The sequence below is a fragment of the Patiria miniata genome, unplaced genomic scaffold (genome assembly GCF_015706575.1).
Source record: "Patiria miniata isolate m_02_andy unplaced genomic scaffold, ASM1570657v1 HiC_scaffold_6, whole genome shotgun sequence".
Lineage (NCBI taxonomy): Eukaryota > Metazoa > Echinodermata > Asteroidea > Valvatida > Asterinidae > Patiria > Patiria miniata.
The window spans coordinates 10,628,155-10,646,137 of record NW_024037073.1 but is presented as its reverse complement, the minus strand read 5'-3'; the positions used below and the strand labels follow the sequence as shown (position 1 = coordinate 10,646,137).

The following is a 17,983-nucleotide window of genomic DNA, read 5'->3' as shown; positions in this document are numbered from 1 at the left end:
TCAGAATCAGATTTAATTTATGAACATTACAAATTAATGTGTTATGAAATAAAGACATTCAAGGGGAAGTATTTTATTTTATCAGAATCATTATTTTATCAGAATCAGAATCAGAATCAGATTTAATTTATGAACATTACAAATTAATGTGTTATGAAATAAAGACATAGTCTTCTTGTTTGCATGAAGTTTAAGATTTTCGTATTGTTGTATCTGGACATAATTTACCAAGACGTCCTCGGCTGGAGGGGTTGAGTCGCGCAGCTGATGTACCCAATAGGGGTGGAACACACTCAATGAGAGGAGACACACGTACACAGGTTGGATTCAGGATCACGACTGACTCGTGGCTTGGTCGCCTGAAGGCCAATCAACGGCCATGCATGGCTGGTTTATTACATAACCCATGTGGGGATTGCTCACTACATTATGTAAGACGCATGAAGGGGTGTCGGAACCGGGGGCGGGGGGGGGGGGGGAACTTGCCCCAGTTTTACCCAAAGTGACCCTTTAAGCCACTTGAACAATATTCATATACTTCTTCGTTCGTGCCCACCATAATGTACATGAGGTTACGTAACCGGTACCGGGGGCGGAGGGGGGGGGGGGGCACCTGCCCCAGTTTTACCTAAAGTAACCTCTAAGCCACTTTGAACAAAATTCATATTTTTTTTCGTTTGTGCCCACCATAATGTTCATGAGGTTACGTGATACTGTATGCGTATTATACTAATTACCGGTACGTGCTGAGCAAAAAGTCATTCGAGGCCGTTCTGTCTTGCGAGGCCATGAGGCTAAAACCTCCCCTGTACGTTTGATTCTTTTCGACGAAGCTGTGTTAGGGACACGGTGAGAAAAAACCCTCTCTCCCTTCAGTTAACTCGTACGTACGACTTATAACCCGTTCGTACGACATATATGTCGTATACGTACGACTTGTGAATCATAACTCGTACGTACGCCTTATAACTCGTACGTACGTCTTATGACTCTTACGTACTCCTTATAACTCGTACTAACGCCTTTAACTCGTACGTACGCCTTATAACTCGTACGTACGCCTTATGATTCGCACGTACGCCGACAAGTTGATCATCGTTTTTCTGTGCAGCTTAAATAACTGTGAGAGTTCTGAGTATTAAAAAAAATGAAGTATGAGCATTCAGCACTGGTGTCCATGGGTATTTTAATGCAGGGGGTCCACATGATAAGCGATTTTGCTCAGCATGTAGCTCTTGTGCGACGAGCTTTGGGCACGGTCGTTAATTTTGATCGACATCTGTCCCACTAGGCCTATTATGCCCGCACTTCTACCGACCAGCGTTTTATTTTGTATCTGATAATTCATTTGCCTATATAATTAATTTGCCTTAACTTTTGTTCTTCCGGAAACGTGACGTAAGAATAGCCCCTTTTCTTATTCACGGTGCATGTAGGCCTATTGATGCTTGGTATTCAAATTGCCGCTAGTCTTTCGCAGATGATCTTAATTGATTTACTCTCTTCCCATGCTTATCTTAAGCAATCCGTGTTTTTACGAATAAGCAAAGCTACTAGAAAATCTCATTGACAACTTACAGGTGATCAGTAGGGAGATACGCTTTTGTGTGCATATGTCTTGAGAATGTTTAAATTGAATATTTACCTATGATATATTCGACTACCTATCGATACAAGTTAGTCTAAGAACTGACACCATATTCTGTCGACGTTTCACAAAATAAAACCAATGAATATTTCTTTAGAAATGTAGACGGGCTGATTTTATAATTTGTGTCGTCAGAAACATTTTTGTGGGGCATATTTGTTGGAATTGCTGAGAGAAACTTAAGAAAAAGAAAAACTAAAGACACGTTTCGCGTAACCGCAGCGCCTGTTTGAATAATAATGATGTCACACATAAGCGGACTGTGAACGGTTTGAAAGGCAAAACATGCAGAGTCTACAATGAACCAAACTGTAATGTATGCTCCCGCACTCAGTAATGCATTTACAGTATACTAAAGTGCGCCCTCAGTTGTTACACAGTTACAATCCAGGCTTCCAACATAGCTGAATAAACCAGGTGAGCTCGTTCCGAATTGTATGTCAGAACCCACTTAATATCTCACAACAACAGGCAACAACATCGCGAATGAGAGGAAAGTTTCAGCACTAATCAGCCTGATTGGTAGCAAAACGTATACACTTCTCAAGAATCTCACTGCACCTGAAAAGCCATCCTCAAAACCTAAACCTGTGGTCATCCCAGAACGTTTTCGTTTTCACAAACGTGACCAAAAGGAGGGCGACCGGTGTCAGTACTTATTTGGCTGGACTGACTAACATTGTCAGTTTGGAGATTACCTGAACGAGGCACTTTGCGACAGATTCGTCTGTGGCTTGCGGGCAGGCAGCATTCAGAAACGACTGCTTGCAGAGGATAAACTGACACTGAAAAGGGCAACTGAAATTGCATCAGCAATGGAAACTGCAGCGAGAGATGCCAACGAACTTCACCAGCTGCAGACAACTTTAAGTTCTGCTGTACACACTGTACCACGACAAAAACAATCATCATGCTACAGGTGTGGCAGATCAGGACATTCTGCCGACAGTTGACGATTTAAAGATGCAACATGCCATTTATGTGGAAAACTCAGGGCCACATAGCAACAGCCTGCCGCTCCAAACCTTGTTCCCAGGGTAATACACCACAGAAAAAGCCCTACAAGCCCCAACCCAAGCAGAAAGGGAAGGTGAAAACCATTGAGGAAATTCCAGACACCGATAATGTGGATGATGACATACTGATTGCCAGGATGAACATTCACAATGTGGGTCATAATAAGTGTGACATGAGCATAGGTCACGATCCACATTAACGACCGCCTAGTAAAGAGGGAGGTTGACACCGGTTCAGCAATTACATTGCTATCCATGGCTGACTATCAGAAATTCTTCCCTGGAGAACAGTTGCAGCCGTCAAAGATAAAACTGCAGACATGCACTGGGAAAAACAGATTTGCCCGGTAGTCATGATTACACCCTCGAATACAAAAACACTGCTAAGCACTGCAACGCTGACGGGCTATCCAGATTACCCTTGGGCGAGACTGTGTCTGAACCAGCGGATCCTGATGAAATACTCTAGTGTCCCAACTAGAGACACTACCGGTCTCCAGTAGTGATGTTCGCAGAGAAACAGCCAGAGACAAAACGCTTGCCAAGGTGTACGAGTATGACCTTCAGACACCGATCCAAGCCTAGCAGCATACCACAGCCGCAGAAACGAAATCACAGTGCACGACAACTGCTTGATGTGGGGACTTCGTGTCACAGTCCCTGGCAAACTGCGTGCACAAGTCCTAGAGGAGCTAAACGAGGGTCATCTCGGAGTAGTCAAGATGAAATCTCCCTCACGAGGTCACTTTGCTTGGTGGCCGGGAATTGACCATGACATATTGAGCAACTAGCCAAAAAATGCTCTGGTTGCCAGAAAACCCAACGTAACCAAACTCTAGCTCCACTTCATACCTGGGAATGGCCTGCGAGACCGTGGCAGAGAATACACGTTGACTACGCTGGCCCATTCTTGGGACAGACGTTCCTGGTAGTTGTTGATGCGCATTCAAAATGGCCGGAAGCTGTCCAGACTACCACCGCGACATATCAAGCCAGACCATTGACATCATAAGGGGCATATTCGCACAACATGGTGTCCCTGAGCAACTTGTTAGCGACAACGGTGTCCAGTTCAAGTCAGAGGAGTTCGAAACCTTCCTGAAACGCAATGGGGTGAAGCACATAACTTCAGCTCCTTACCACCAAGCGACAAATGGACTTGCCGAGCGCTTCGTCCAAATCTTCAAGAATGGACTGAAATCGATGGAAGGAGAGAAAGGGTCAGTAAAGCAAAAGTTGTGCAGCTTTCTCCTTGCTTACCGCAATGCACCACATGCTACCACTGGTCATTCTCCGGCGTTTCTTCTCATGGGACGAAATCTCCGATCCAGATTTGACATCATCAAACCAGACATCCGTCAACGCGTTGCTCGTAAACAATTGGAACAGTCAATCTATCACAGATCTGGGAAGACGACTCGAAATCTGCACACGGGCCAGTCTGTGCTCGCTCGCAACTATCGAGACAGTCAGAAGTGGATTCCAGGCATAATCCACTCCCAAACTGGCCCACTCGCATACAAAGTTCGAGTTGGCCCCGACTCAATATGGCGCAGACACATCGACCAACTTCTTGATGTCGACACTGGGAAGCCTTTCTTCTTCAACCAGCAGCCAGATCCTGTACCCCCACTTATCCCTGATACCAGTGACCAGATGACTCCCAATTGTCCAGTAACTACTTCACCAACAAATACACCTGCCGACATCCAGCCCAACGCAGAACAACCATCTGTTGTACCTGAGACAGCAACAAAACCGCCTAGCACTAAGAGACGCTACCCCCAGAGGAAGCGGAAAGACAGGATCTCTAAACCCCATACACACACAAGGTCCTAAAAGGCTTGGGTAGCCCCTATACTTGTGTTCTATACTTGTATTTAGTGTTCAAGTTATTAGACTTGTAGTTTTAGTGTTCAGAGCATGTGTTAAAAGAACAAAAGGAACAAACAACCCAAACTCTTACGAATGACAGACAACTTCCTACAAGAAAGTTCAGACATTTTGGGATTTAATGGGACAATTAGGGATCAACGCAACTACATTTTTATCGTGCGGGGCAACCAGGCATGTTTACCTTATATAGCATGGACATTTCTTTGAAAATCATTTTACTCGCACTGTTAATTACACTCGAGATCTCTGATCTCTTAACCAAAACTGCTTTATATTGATTTCCCTGGATAGTTCCTCTTCATTTTGTGACGGATACACTGACAACAAAATGCCCCTAAAACTGTTTTTCAGAGGGGACTGGGGAACCTTGTGTGGACGTGGGCGAGTCCACAAAACGTATTTGCTACCTGCAACGTGTGGACATATTTTGTTCAGAGGTCCACACAGTGACTGTACTGCTTGTACAACGAAATACGGACAAAAGAAAAGCACGGAAACTAAAGTGAACCAAAAAAACCCTTCAGTTCCTCCAGAAGCGATTCCAAAGCCGTTCGACTGCAAGGGCTGCAGCGATAAAGGCCGACAAACCTCCCAGAAACAGAAAGGGCAATTCGTAACTTCCGGTAGCTTCAAAGAGTAAACCTGGATAAAGGGGAGAGAAAAAACACAGACAATAGATCCAATTTAATAGTCGACATAATGAGTTTGACAGCACGGGGGGGGGGGGGGGGGAGAACCCTATTTGCTCATACAAACTGTCAACTTATTTGGGGAATACCAATAGTTTGGGTTTTTATTTCCTCGTCATTTAAAAAAATAAATTCTTGTTTTACTTGCGTGGGAAATTTTAGCAAACATACATCCTTTATAGGGATTGTGCGCTTCGTGTATTCTAGAATACGGTGGCCCTGGTGTGATGAGAAGACATCAAAGACGTAAATATTTTATCTCACGATATCGCACAATATTTCATATCACACATTTATTATTCACGACATCACGTACAAACTAGTACGCGACATGACTTTTACGACTTGCATTTTTGATGTCGTGAATTTGTTTTGTCGCGATATTTTCTAAACACCTTAGAGATCTTTTGCCATATTTCACATACATAATGATTGGGTTATAGTGTGGAAATAGAATGAAATCGTCTATGACTGGATAACAGTTGACGAATTGTATACATGTGTATAGGCGTAACTGACGTCATCGAACTATAAAGCACGTGCATGTGAGCGACAGGGGCTAAGTGATTTTACTGATACCGTGGAGGAAGTGGACAAACATAGAAATACATAAGAAAGAAGGGATGCTTTGAAAAACGTATATTGAGCGCACAAGGCCTGTTTATGACCCTTTAATGTGGTAGGAAAATATTCGCAAATACGGTGATTTTTTCGGGACAAAATCGCTGTGCAGTGACGATTTGGCGATGTAGTGTCGTAAACAATTTGCGGTGTTGCGAAATAAACTATTTGCGTCTTTGCTGTCCCTGAAGGCCACCAATAGGTGAACATGTTTTCTCGTTGAATTGCTCCATAAAATTTGATACACTTAATACAAAATTTAAAAAACCTTGAGTCTTTTCGAAACTAGTAACCAAATCAGTCTAAAAATGGTGTACCTCAACTGCAAATACATAACTAAGAATGACAATATAAAAACTGATAGTAAAAGTATATCGTGAACAAACGTGAATATCAAGGATTTTATTGCGTAATTCCCTTGAGTAGAAATGCCGCTGCGAAGAACAGAAAAAAGACCAAAAAAGTACACTTTACCGGCAAAAGCTCCACCGGCCAATTCCCCGACCGCAAAGGAGACACACAATATACCCCACGCCCTGTCGCCTATTTCCCCCTCCAAGACTTGCTGGGACACAAGTATGAACATACCGGCCATAACCCCGAGACAAAGGCCATTGATGGAAGATAATCCAACCAATCCTGGATAGTTATCTAACACGATTGGATCAAGAACAAATGCTCCAAGATTGCCACAAGCAAGAAGCATGAACATTTGAACCGGTTTGATGTATCCACGGTGCAATATTGGCCCGTATACGATCCTGCCAACGAGATTACCAACTCCACCAGCTGTAGATAGAAGAGAAGCTCGCTGGTTCCCAATACCCCTGACCACTGCATGAGGAACGAGGTAAATCATCCAAGCGCTATACATGATGCCAAGTACAAAACATGCAAAAGCATATATGGTGAAAATTGGTTCCAGTAGTAATACATCCAAGGATACAATCTTACTGAAGCCCTTCGCAGCTTTCTTAAAGACGTTGATCACATTGTTCAGTTTACTGTCACCAGATAGTGAAAGCGCTGGTATCATCTCTTGACGTGGAGTGGCAAGGGCTTCATACAGCGGTGGCGGCGGCTTGATCAAGGCTCCAAAAACGCAAATATTTGCATTAAAAGCTGCAAATATGAGTATGGTTTCACGCCATCCATATATCTCAATCAAGGCTTCTGTCAACGGGGGATAAATCATCATCCCAAAGGCACATCCTGTGGTAGTGATACTGATAGGTAGAGCCGCATTGGTTGGAAAATACTTGATCACTGCGGCAATGGGAGGGACGTAGGCAAGGGAAACACCCATTCCTGTGAAATTTAAATGAGAAATCAAAAAAATACTGAAATTGTTAAATCCTTGCATGCCTGCGGACTGTTAGTTAAACTTATTATGGGAAAGCAACGCCGAACGCCACATCCCATAATTGAGAAGGTGAAGTGTGGATTTCGTCTTAATAATCTTTATGCTATCTGTAAGGTTCGCGTTCAGAAAAGGTCCGGTACTGTTATTTCTATTAAGAAGGTCAATCGATGGCACTTAAGGCCTATTTGAACGATTAAATAAGAACTTTTGGAGTTAATTATCGTTTCGCGAAAGCCTTTTACCACAATCGACCGTGCACAACTGTTTGAATTGTAACGGGTTGACTCACCCCAAATCACTATGAATACTGAAAATACAGCAATGTTAGTCGCCAGCGATATTCCAAGGAACGAAAGAAACATGATGATTCCTCCCAGCATGACGAGTCTTCGTGAGCCATACTTCTCAGTTAGAATGTTGACCAGTGGAACTGAAAATCATTGAAAAATTACAAAGTGAATGCATCCTGTAAATGTCTGGAACCTCATTTCATAAAAAAAAACATTATCAACAATACAGGAAAATGTGAATATACCAGTGTATGACACATGGCGGTAAGACAAATAGTTTATGATCTTTTCAAGCAATTCAAATTAATAATCGGGTTGAATGAACGAAACTGTATAAGTAACTTGTCCTACAATCGCAACCGTTTGAAAGTGGCTCAAAATAATATCATTCGAGCTAGATTTTGTGTGTGACAATCTTAGACCAAGTGTAAGATAGTACAAAATATACTTTGATGCAGGCTGTACTAGATTGATATCCGTACATGACTGTTTTTGTTCTTCTAAATGTTGATTGTTTACTCGTTATCGACGGTGACGGTATATATTGACTAACACTGTTTGGTTTCTTATAATCTGTAGTTAGTGTGTGACTAACCCAGAACATAGCATGCCGTATGAGATGCAGCTATGGCTGTTCCCAACGCTGAAATTGAACAATCCAAGGACTCCTGAATGGGCAAAATGAAGACGCCGAAACTTTTGAATGTTCCCGGCTCAATAGCTCCGGTGGAGAAACCTATAGCGGCTACAACCCATCCGAAGCTGCAACCTACTCTCTGTAAAAATAAATAATTTTAAGCGTTAACAACGATTATGTTCACCTCATACTGCATTGAATAAGGGACGCCACGTTTTGTCGCAAAAAAGGCATGAACGTGTGTGCGGGAATTAACACCATACACCTTTTCAACTCTTCGCCCGTGATGTTCTTGGTCAATCGTTCATCTTGAATGAATAAACGAACAAAAATATTGGTGGTTACCCATAAATTTCCAAAAGAGTAGGGAATGCCAGTCTAATGGTTCAGTACCAAGGGGTCAATAACATTGTGATTTATTACCCAGGGTACATGACTGGAGATTTAAATGATACATTAATACAATCTAACTATTGCACACATCTCTCTCAATTTTTGCCCGCTTCTCTCTCCATATTTCCCTTTATGCATTTTCACACGTTCCCTGCCTCAGTCTTTGCACTATAATCACTCTCATTAAATCAAGTGACTAGTCACGTGATCCTTGGACATGAAAGATTAATATGGGGTTCATGCCTAAATCAATGCTTTGTATGAAACCCAAGCCTGCAGTTGCCTATTAAATAAATACCAGAAGTCTGCAGTATTTACAGCAATGCAACGAACCAACCAATAAACGCGGTCCGACGAACCCTTTAATCCGATGTTTTGTGGCGAACTCGAATGCTGTGTGCAAGGCAAATTCATTATGTTGTGCTGCGAATCAAAATGTTGTTCGGCAGATTCTTGTTATATGAATCGATCCCCGATTCCCGATGAGGTTGAAGGCTAGGAGAAGTACATATTATATTTACACATACATGGTCTTATTGGGTACAGGGAACAAAGGTAAACAATAAGGACAGTGACACCTCGCCGGGGGGGGGGGGGGGGCGCTCGATAGTAAAAGTCCGATAGTCCGAAGGTTCTTTAGTCCGAAGGCTCGATAGTCCGAATGCACAAAATTTCCATAAGAGGGGTTTCGTTAGTCCGAAAAATAAAATAAGGTTCGTTAATCCGAACAGATGCAATAGTCAGAAGGTTCATTAATCAAATGGTTCATTTAGTCCGAAGGTTCATTTGTCAGAAGGTTCAATAGTCCGAAACGAAAATAAGGTTCAATAGTCCGAAGGCTCATTATTCGGAATTGACAACAAGGTTCGATAGTCTGAAAAGACTATAAGGTCCGATAGTCCGAACCAACAGAAAGGTCCGATAGTCCGAAATGTCAGACTGACGAACTGTATTGCCCATTCAGAATATCGAACCTTATTCTCAATTCGGGCCTTATCTATTCAGACTATCAAACCTTATTGTCGATTCGGACTTTCGAACCCAACTGTCTATTCGGACTATCAAACCTTCGGAGTAATGAACCTTATTCTATTTTCGGACTAATGGACCTTTCGGACTATCGAACCTTCGGACCATCAAACCTTCGGACTATTCAACCTTCGGACTAACAAACCTTTGGACTCAGGGGCGGATCCAGGATTTTCAAAAAGGGGGGGCACAAAAACTTTGTGCACTTGCACACATAACGAGACTGAAGCACGAAATCCCTTGCGGGCGGGGTTGAGGGCACTGGAAGCTCTACGATTTTAGATGTTCTCTCCTACATCATGAGTATTTTAAGCCAATAAGAGCAAAATTCACAATGTTTATTTTTTAATTTTAATAACACTATTTTTTTCTATCAAATATAGAATTTAAAGTCACTGTTGATGTTAGTTGAAAATGAACCCCAAAATTAGAAGGTGCTGATGACAGCCCCCGGGTGAAAAAAAAAATGAACATGTGTTATTTTGTGAGCGAGCGGAGCGAGCGAGCCAAAAAAAGTCATGTTTGCTATTAAAACATACATTTCTACCCAGAAATTTGCCTTGCAAACAAAGAAAATAAAATAAATTGAATTTCATTAGGGGACAACCTGCCCCAAGCAGCCCCTACCCCCCCCCCACCCCAATTTGGTTGATGTTATTGTCGTTTCATTTTTTTGTTGCTTCCATCATCATTAATAATATCCTTTTCGTTTTGCCCCTCTCCTTACTTAGTATATACACTAGTCTTGTATACACTTTATCCACCATTTTTTCCATGTTCTTTTGAAGTCTGCAGGCTAAATAATTTAAAGGGAAAATACAACATTTGCAAACATCGAAAAATAAAACTACCAAGTTGTTACGAAATACCTTACTAGGATGTTGGTAAATGACATGCTAAAGCATCCTGTAAAATTATGGCACCTGGTGTGAAGCCATTTTCAAGAAAATGATATTCGTATACATTTCCAACGCTGGTCGGCCGACCACCGTTGGAAAAACATAACTATTTTTCAATTACTGCTCTAAATTTACCATTTTTGTTTAGTCTAAATTTTGTTTAGCTAGCTTTTGGTTCCATGTTCATGAACGGGTGCAGGCCAGCTAGACTGGTTCCCTTACCTTACAATTTTCCGGTATTTTTGATCCATTTCATCTTTAGTGGAGTCAGGGAACCAGACTACTTGAATATTTTTGTTTTTCTTGGTTTTTCCAGCATTTTCGAACACAAAACGTCAAACATGTCAGTGCAACAATATTTGATCTATTATACTAACCCCCCAAATAGTTCATTTCTGAAAATTACAGCAAAAGCCAATGATGTACATTGACGAAATGAATCGTCTGCATTCTGCAAGTGTTGTCGAATCACTTCAAGAAATGTCAAGGCCTGAGGAAAATTGTTTATTTGTATTTGGGGGGGGGGGGGGGGCTCCGATTTTCTTAAAAAGAAAACAAAAAACAATCTTTTATTAACGGAAATGCAAACTGCATCCAAATTCCAATTTCCAAAATTTGAAAAACTTTGCCTGCACAAATTTCCCGAAAGCGGCAGCATTCCTGAGCTGCCGCTTTCACATACAAGGTTTCAAAATAGTCACATACATGTACAAGATTTCTGGCTACGCAACCGGCAGTCCCAGGCATTACAGGGGAGCCTCCTAGCAACAGTATTTCTAAGCAACCAGGTTGGAATGTGATGGGCATGCAGCCATGCACCTGTGGCTCAGATAGCTAATCACTCCAGTTGCGCGTGGAAGGAAGTCATATTCATGAAAGCAGACGGTCCGTGATGAAGGCAACCAATGGCATATTTATTGCCGGGAACCGGCTCATTTCATTGGCTGAGATACTATCATCACTGTTTATCATCTTAGAATCTTCCAATTACTGGCGGCAAGTTCTCAAAGGCCTTAAAGTTCGGTGGCCTACAGCTGAACCCAAATGTATATGCTTTGTAACGAACAAGAGTGGCATTGTATCAATTTGAACAATGCGGCTATCAATCATTCTCTGAAAAGGCTTTTCGGCGCTGAGATTTTATTTGGGCTTTTTTTTTCTCAGAGACAGGGGAAAACTTTATGCGAAAAATGTGGGAAACTGAATTGAACGTGAAATTTCACCTCCGTGTTGTGTACATGCACATAGATAAACGATTGGGGGATGATATTCCAAGTCCAAATAATTAATTAAATGTAGGGCTCCCGATGTCTTTTTTTAGTAGTACGATTTTATTCTTCGCTTATTTAAAAAATAAAACTGCATGGCCTACATTATTTTTGTAAATGTTACTCTAGAATATAATTATTTCGGAATACATTTTGAAATTAAGTTTGAAGTCAAAGGGCTGTTGATAATCTTATTCGTATTCCTTTTAAAATTAGGAAAAACTAAGCATAATTCGTATTAAAATTTCCCCTGGAATCTACAAAAGAATTAACTGAGAGTTCAGAACTTAATGGGCTAGGGTGTTTGAAATCGTTTTACGTTTTAGCATGATGTTATCAAGATTGAAGTAAAACTATATCTCCAAATCAAGGTTGCGCTCCTGATCTAGCTTGCAATTAAGTGCAGAACCATTTAGGTCAATATGTTCATCATACAAATCCCATAAATCGATGTATAAATTCAGAAACTTGCAATCCTAATGCCCCAACAATAAAACTGGCAAATGTTGGCCCACAAAGTGTTTGAAGTCCAAAATAAGCAAATGGGGGCAAATACATAATTAAAATGTTGTATGTATACATGTCAAAAGTATCAGCTTCCAATTGTGATTACCTTTAATTCATCAGGCTCATCTTGAAATCATGACATTTAGCTATCATTGCTCCTAGGAAAGGCGAAAACCCAATAAAAAACCCATCTTTGTGGGAAAAATTGGGGAAAATTCCTTTCCGGCCCCTGAATCGGCGACCAAGTTTCTTTTTGGACTCTAGGAGCAAAACTGTAAGTATTAATATGAAGAGTTTGAGATACACGTAGATGGGCAGCATCCCTTTTCTTACTTCCATGGCATCAAATATTATATTTAAAGTATTAATACACCTTGAAAAAAGCTATGCACCACCGCAATGCACTACTTTGAATCAATATGCTGGGTACTCTCCTGGTTACCTTTGGAAACCTGTACCATACAAAAGCAGCCATGTCTAATATACGCCCACCTACACCAAAATTCTAAGGGTGGATTCAAACTTGAAAATGTGTTATGGTGCATATACCTTGGAAATTATACTATGTATACATGTGCCAGAATGTGTCCAACCAAAATTATCAATTCCTTGTTGATATTTACAATGCTGACCAAAATTCAAACCATACATGATGTTAAAGATCTGATCTGGGTCAATCAGCCGCCGTATTTGCTACACTGTAACACGCGTGGTTAAAATATTAGAAACATTCCTAAATCACATCAGTGACACAATACACTTGTGTCTTAAAGACCACCAGGAATATTACTTTTCATGCTTCTTCTGAATGTATCAGGAAACATCTATTGCATCCTATGCCGATTAAATTCAAACAGATGTCTGTAGAAATTAACAGATCATGTTCGCAAAGTAGAAGTATGCGACTCCTTCTGTGTTAAGGCAGTTTCCTGATGAGTGCATTTAATTCGGCAACAGTTGATATTCTGCACGTTACCAAGTTGCTGAGCGATCATCAGTAACCCACCGACCTTGCTATAGGCTTCCGAACTTGGAAGACAACCCGCAGAGTATTCAATGGTAAAAGTTCCTGTCCCCAACCAATTTGCAGCGTCCGCCTTGCCGTGGCATCCTGTAAAAAACAATACTCAAAGCAGCAGCTATCCATTTCATATTTTTTTTTCTTTTTAAACATGCGTTTATTTATTTAGGCCCTATTTATAATTTATAAATTTATTTGATTATATTGGGAGTTTACCATTGCGCCCATGAAGGGAGGAGAATGGTCAGGTTATAGGCCCTAGGCCTATTTATTTTTGTAGAAACAGATGAAGAAAGAATCAGCTATAGGCCTAGGCCTACTCAGATTTAATAAAATTCCAGCACTCGCCCGGAAAATTACTTGCTTGGTTCCAATAGTTTACTATAGAAAAATGGAACAAACTCACTGCAGGCAAATAATTAGGAGGCTCCATCAAAATGTATCTGAGTAGCCTTTCTCCCCCATATTCCGAATGACTGAATTTTAACCAGATCTGCCAAAATTTGTCAACACTGATAAGTGACATTGAATTCAAACATCATCTTTTTCGGACATTTATTTCAGTTGTCATTCAACTTCACAACAATTATAGTCGGTCCATCTTAATTGTACCATTCAATTATCTTGGCCCTACTCAAATATCAATCCAGCACGATCGATTCATTCTCGCCTACGGTATGGTTGGCAGTGAGGCCGAGCCTCTTTGAATCACGGGTGCGGAGCCCCAAAAACTTCACACTAAACTACACAGCAACACTGACAAAAATTGGCCCGAAACCAGGGCTATAATTGGAAAATTCTCACCTCGAATTCCATCCATGATAGCATGTTTGCGCATGATGTCCAATACTGTATAAACGCAGGAAAAAATCCCGGGACCTGGACGTCATGAACAGCGTTCAGGCCTGCATATAGACGTGGTTTCACACTGCACTCCCGCGTTTCCGCGGCCAAGCATGCCGTGAACCTCAGCCGGTACCGGGTGGACTGAAATCTAGGCGGGGGATTCGCCGACCGTACTCCGCCGGTCATAACGTTGCGTACTTCAGTATTCGTAGACTAACGACAGAACATGATTCAAGCACACAAGCTTCACTGATGGACTAATCACGATCTCCAAAACCTCACCAAGAGGTTGAACAAATAACTGAAAGTTCAAGTCAGCTGAAGAAACGCACATGAAGTAAATTAAGTACGATCTGTCTGATGATTTAGCAGACTGCAGTCACCAGGTGTAGGGCCCACTCTGCTCAGCGTACGGCATCACGCCCACGGCTGGGCGAAGCATCGAAATGACGAAAAGTTGCAAAAACTCACAAGATCACTGCAGCCAGTTGTATAACAAAAATCATATACCATCCCGGAGACAATTCACCAAACGATGTTCAATTATGAACGAAACACCCATGGAAATATAAGCGAACAACGAAATATTCCCGGAGAAATTTATTTTTGATGTAGCGGTCTCAAAAAGCTACGCCGAACTGGCCTTTCTTGCCCCAAATGCACTTAGCGCGTCAATGCGCGCACGTGAACTTAATACATTTGTACCAACTTAGCAAAAAGCATCCATCCTTATGCCAAGAACATCGCTTTTGGCTTTATACCATCAGGGGGCGGCAAACTGCAATTAGGCCAATCGATATGTTTACTTTTCCTACACCATAGCAACCATCAGCTGATAAAAGGAAGTGTAGGACTCAACTGTGCGTTTGTGGAGAATAATGTATTTTATCTTTCAGTGATAAAATGAATTATTTGATGTCTCTCTCTATCTGAGGCCGGGACAATATAAAAGGGATGACGATTAATTCTTCGTGTATTTAAAAAATAAAACGCATGGCCTACATTATTTTGTGAAAATGTTTTACTCTAGAATATATTTGGGAATATATTTTGACGCTATTATTTGAGGGATGTTGTTAATCCTGATCATATTCGTTCAAAAATAAGAAAAACTGAGCATAATTCGTATTAAATTTCCCCTGAAATCTACAAGAGAATTAACTTACAGTGCAAACTTTAACGGGCTAGGGTTTTTTAATCATTTTGTTTTTAAAAAAATATTTAGAGAACCAGACGTAATCTCTCTCTGAGGCCGGGAAAATAAAAAAAGGGAATGACAATTTTATTCTTCATTTATTAAAAAACACATGGCATACATTATTTCGTGTACCGGTACATGTTCTACTCTAGAATATATATTTTGGAATATATTTTGACATGAAGCATTAAATGCAAGTGCTGTATTAAATGTGCCCCCTTTTTCAGCCGGGAAATAGAAAAGTGTCTTATAAAAATATATTCTTGCTTTGAAAGAAATTTTGAGACAATGATTGACAGGCGACCTTCAAAACTTATACATTGTATATTTTTGTTGATAATTATGTACGATAGTTATGTTCAAAGCGATTGATTTGATGACCGCCAGTCCGCCCGCCATAGTGACTCCTCAAAAACGAAAAAGATAGCCATGTTCTCAAAGGGATGTATTTAATGCCCGCCCGCCCTAAGACGACTCTTAAAAAAAAGAAAAAAAAAAGAAAAACAGTTGCGAAAAGGGGGGGCACGGGCCCGGGTGTGCCCCCATCTGGATCCGCGCGTGTCTGGACTAATGACCCTTCGGTCCAAAGAACCTTTGGGCTATCGAACCTTCGGACTGTCGGGCTGTAACCCCTCGCAGGTCGGTATTTTGAGTTCTCACTCCTCAGTACGTACGGCCATGAATGAATCGCTTTGTACAGGGTGAGTAAATCAAAACCGAAACCCAAGTGTAGAGACCATCTGTTAAGTGAAGATCTGTAAATAGGATATAAAAGCCCAATTCATACGCCTTCCTTTAGTACAAGAATCATTCAAATCACTCATAAACCTTTCAACTAGTTACATAATTTTAAACACAAACACCATTTTAAAGTTCTGCCTACGGATCACAAAATGGTAAGTGTTCTTTCAGCTAAACGAAAACAATTTACATACTTCCCTGTGTGAATTGTTTTGGTTTGCTGAAAGAACACTTACCTTTTTTGTGATCCGTGGATAGCACTGTAAAACGGTGGTTGTGCTTAATATTCCGTAATTTGAAAGGTACAGAGTGATTTGAATGTTTCTTGTACTAATGAGTTTGGCTTTCACATCGTACTAGATTTTTGAAAGTGCTACTTGCAGAACCTCACTACAAAAATCGTCCCGACATTTGGGTTTCATTTTTTTTTACTCACTCCGTATAGCCAACCCTTTATGTCCAGCACATCCAATAGCACTGCGTTTCCCATGCATTAACCCAATCTTGACTTGAAATTATATCTCACATTTGCAGTTACTTACTGTGGTACTCGGCATATTCTTTGCGTTAACCATCCTTGTTTCTGTGTAAGCCGTGAGATACAGCTACATCAGGTGGAATTACAGGCAATGACCGTGGCTGTGTGTGGACTACAGACTGTATTACAAACAATTATTTCCGAAGTTGTACAGCAACCAAATAGAGCGAGGTCAGGTCAGGCCAGGTCAGGTTTTCTGATTGAGCACTCATAAACAATTGCTGTCTGACCAGCAGCTCCACAGTCACACTCAGGTGTTGGCTTCATATATGCCATTTGTGTGGCATGTGGCCAGTACGCCCGTGGCCTGTGAGGAGCCAGTTTAGGCGATGTACACCAGCTTCTTCTGGGGCTGTCGAAACCAGCTGGTACTACGGAAGGTGACCGGAGTTCTTTGGGGCATTGACGTCATTCTCCCACTCTGCGCACCATTTCTTAATGACGAGTTGATAAGCAGCGGTCTGCAAGGTAAGGGTATAAGCCCTCGATTGAGAACGAGACGCGGGATGAGAGCCGAGTCGGTAAGGCCCCCCAAAAAATCTCCGGTTTCTGGTATGGAGCTTGCCCAAAAAGTGGTGCCGCGATGCAACTTCTTTTTTTTTTACCTGTTTTTTTTTTGCTTCAAATGTCGGCTGATGACTGCAAATGGTGCCCGACTAAATTTATAGTGCAAATATATGGAGTCCAGATAGGCCACATAAAGCTTATTCTCGATCATAACCCCATCTAAAAATACGTTAAAAATGTGCAGCAGCAGGATTCCAGTCAAACCAGTGAGTTTGGCGGTTTTGAGACATCATCTTTTATTGAAAAAAAAAATAAACCATCATTTTGCCGACGCGCGTGGCTACGGCGACGCGCGCGCATACCAGAAACCGGAGACTTTTTTTGGCCTAAAGGATAGTCTGGTTCCCAGACAAAAAGATTCTGACTATTCCTGATGAATCTTAGGTCCGGTAGCCTCCGGTAATACAATGTATTACAATTTACGTCACGTGACTAAAACGGGAGGAATTCCTCCTTTTTTCCGAAAATTCCCGAAGTTTGCCGAAGTCGTTTCATCGACAATCGGATAGCGCCCGAGTATTTCCGAGTATATAATTTAGGTTTAATTAACTGCTAATTGCTTATTAATTTTATTTTAAATGAGTTGATAATTAATATTCATTGCTTTCATTTAGAAAACTTGAAATTCAATTTTGTGCATCAAATATACTCGGATCGTACGGGCGAACTTTTTGCTGCGTCATGTACAATTTTGAATTTGACTACCGTTACCGAGATTTTCTAAAACTTGGTCTTCATTCGGCTCCACCTGCTAACAGTGCTATTTGGTTCCCTAATTTTGAAGATTCCAGATCAACATTACTCAATGTTATCTTA

General features: G+C 41.2%; 1 protein-coding gene across 2 annotated transcripts; it reads right to left on the bottom strand.

Moving 5' to 3' along the window:
- Window positions 1-4,557: 4,557 nt before the first annotated feature.
- LOC119743188 (monocarboxylate transporter 12-like) lies at window positions 4,558-17,059 on the bottom strand. 2 transcript variants are annotated; one of them, XM_038219571.1, is made up of 5 exons: window positions 16,605-17,059; window positions 8,119-8,299; window positions 7,523-7,663; window positions 6,345-7,178; window positions 4,558-5,202 (listed from the first exon to the last, which is right to left on the bottom strand). In XM_038219571.1, the coding sequence occupies exons 1-5, from the start codon at window positions 16,635-16,637 to the stop codon at window positions 5,081-5,083; spliced, it is 1,311 nt and encodes a 436-aa protein (XP_038075499.1). In that variant the 5' UTR covers window positions 16,638-17,059; the 3' UTR covers window positions 4,558-5,080. The 2 variants fall into 2 exon arrangements, with proteins under 2 accessions (XP_038075499.1, XP_038075498.1); XM_038219570.1 differs by lacking the exon at window positions 4,558-5,202 and having other exon boundaries at window positions 6,008-7,178.
- Between the last annotated feature and the right edge of the window lie 924 nt (window positions 17,060-17,983).

What these genes read in the sequence shown, in the direction of transcription:
- LOC119743188 (XM_038219570.1), bottom strand. Translation starts at nt 16,637, where the DNA reads ATGGTTAACGCAAAGAATATGCCGAGTACCACA. An exon ending in AGAATATGCCGAGTACCACA is followed by an intron (nt 8,300 to 16,604) that starts GTAAGTAACTGC and finishes TTATTTTTACAG; the next exon opens with AGAGTAGGTTGCAGCTTCGG. An exon ending in TACGGCATGCTATGTTCTGG is followed by an intron (nt 7,664 to 8,118) that starts GTTAGTCACACA and finishes AATGATTTTCAG; the next exon opens with TTCCACTGGTCAACATTCTA.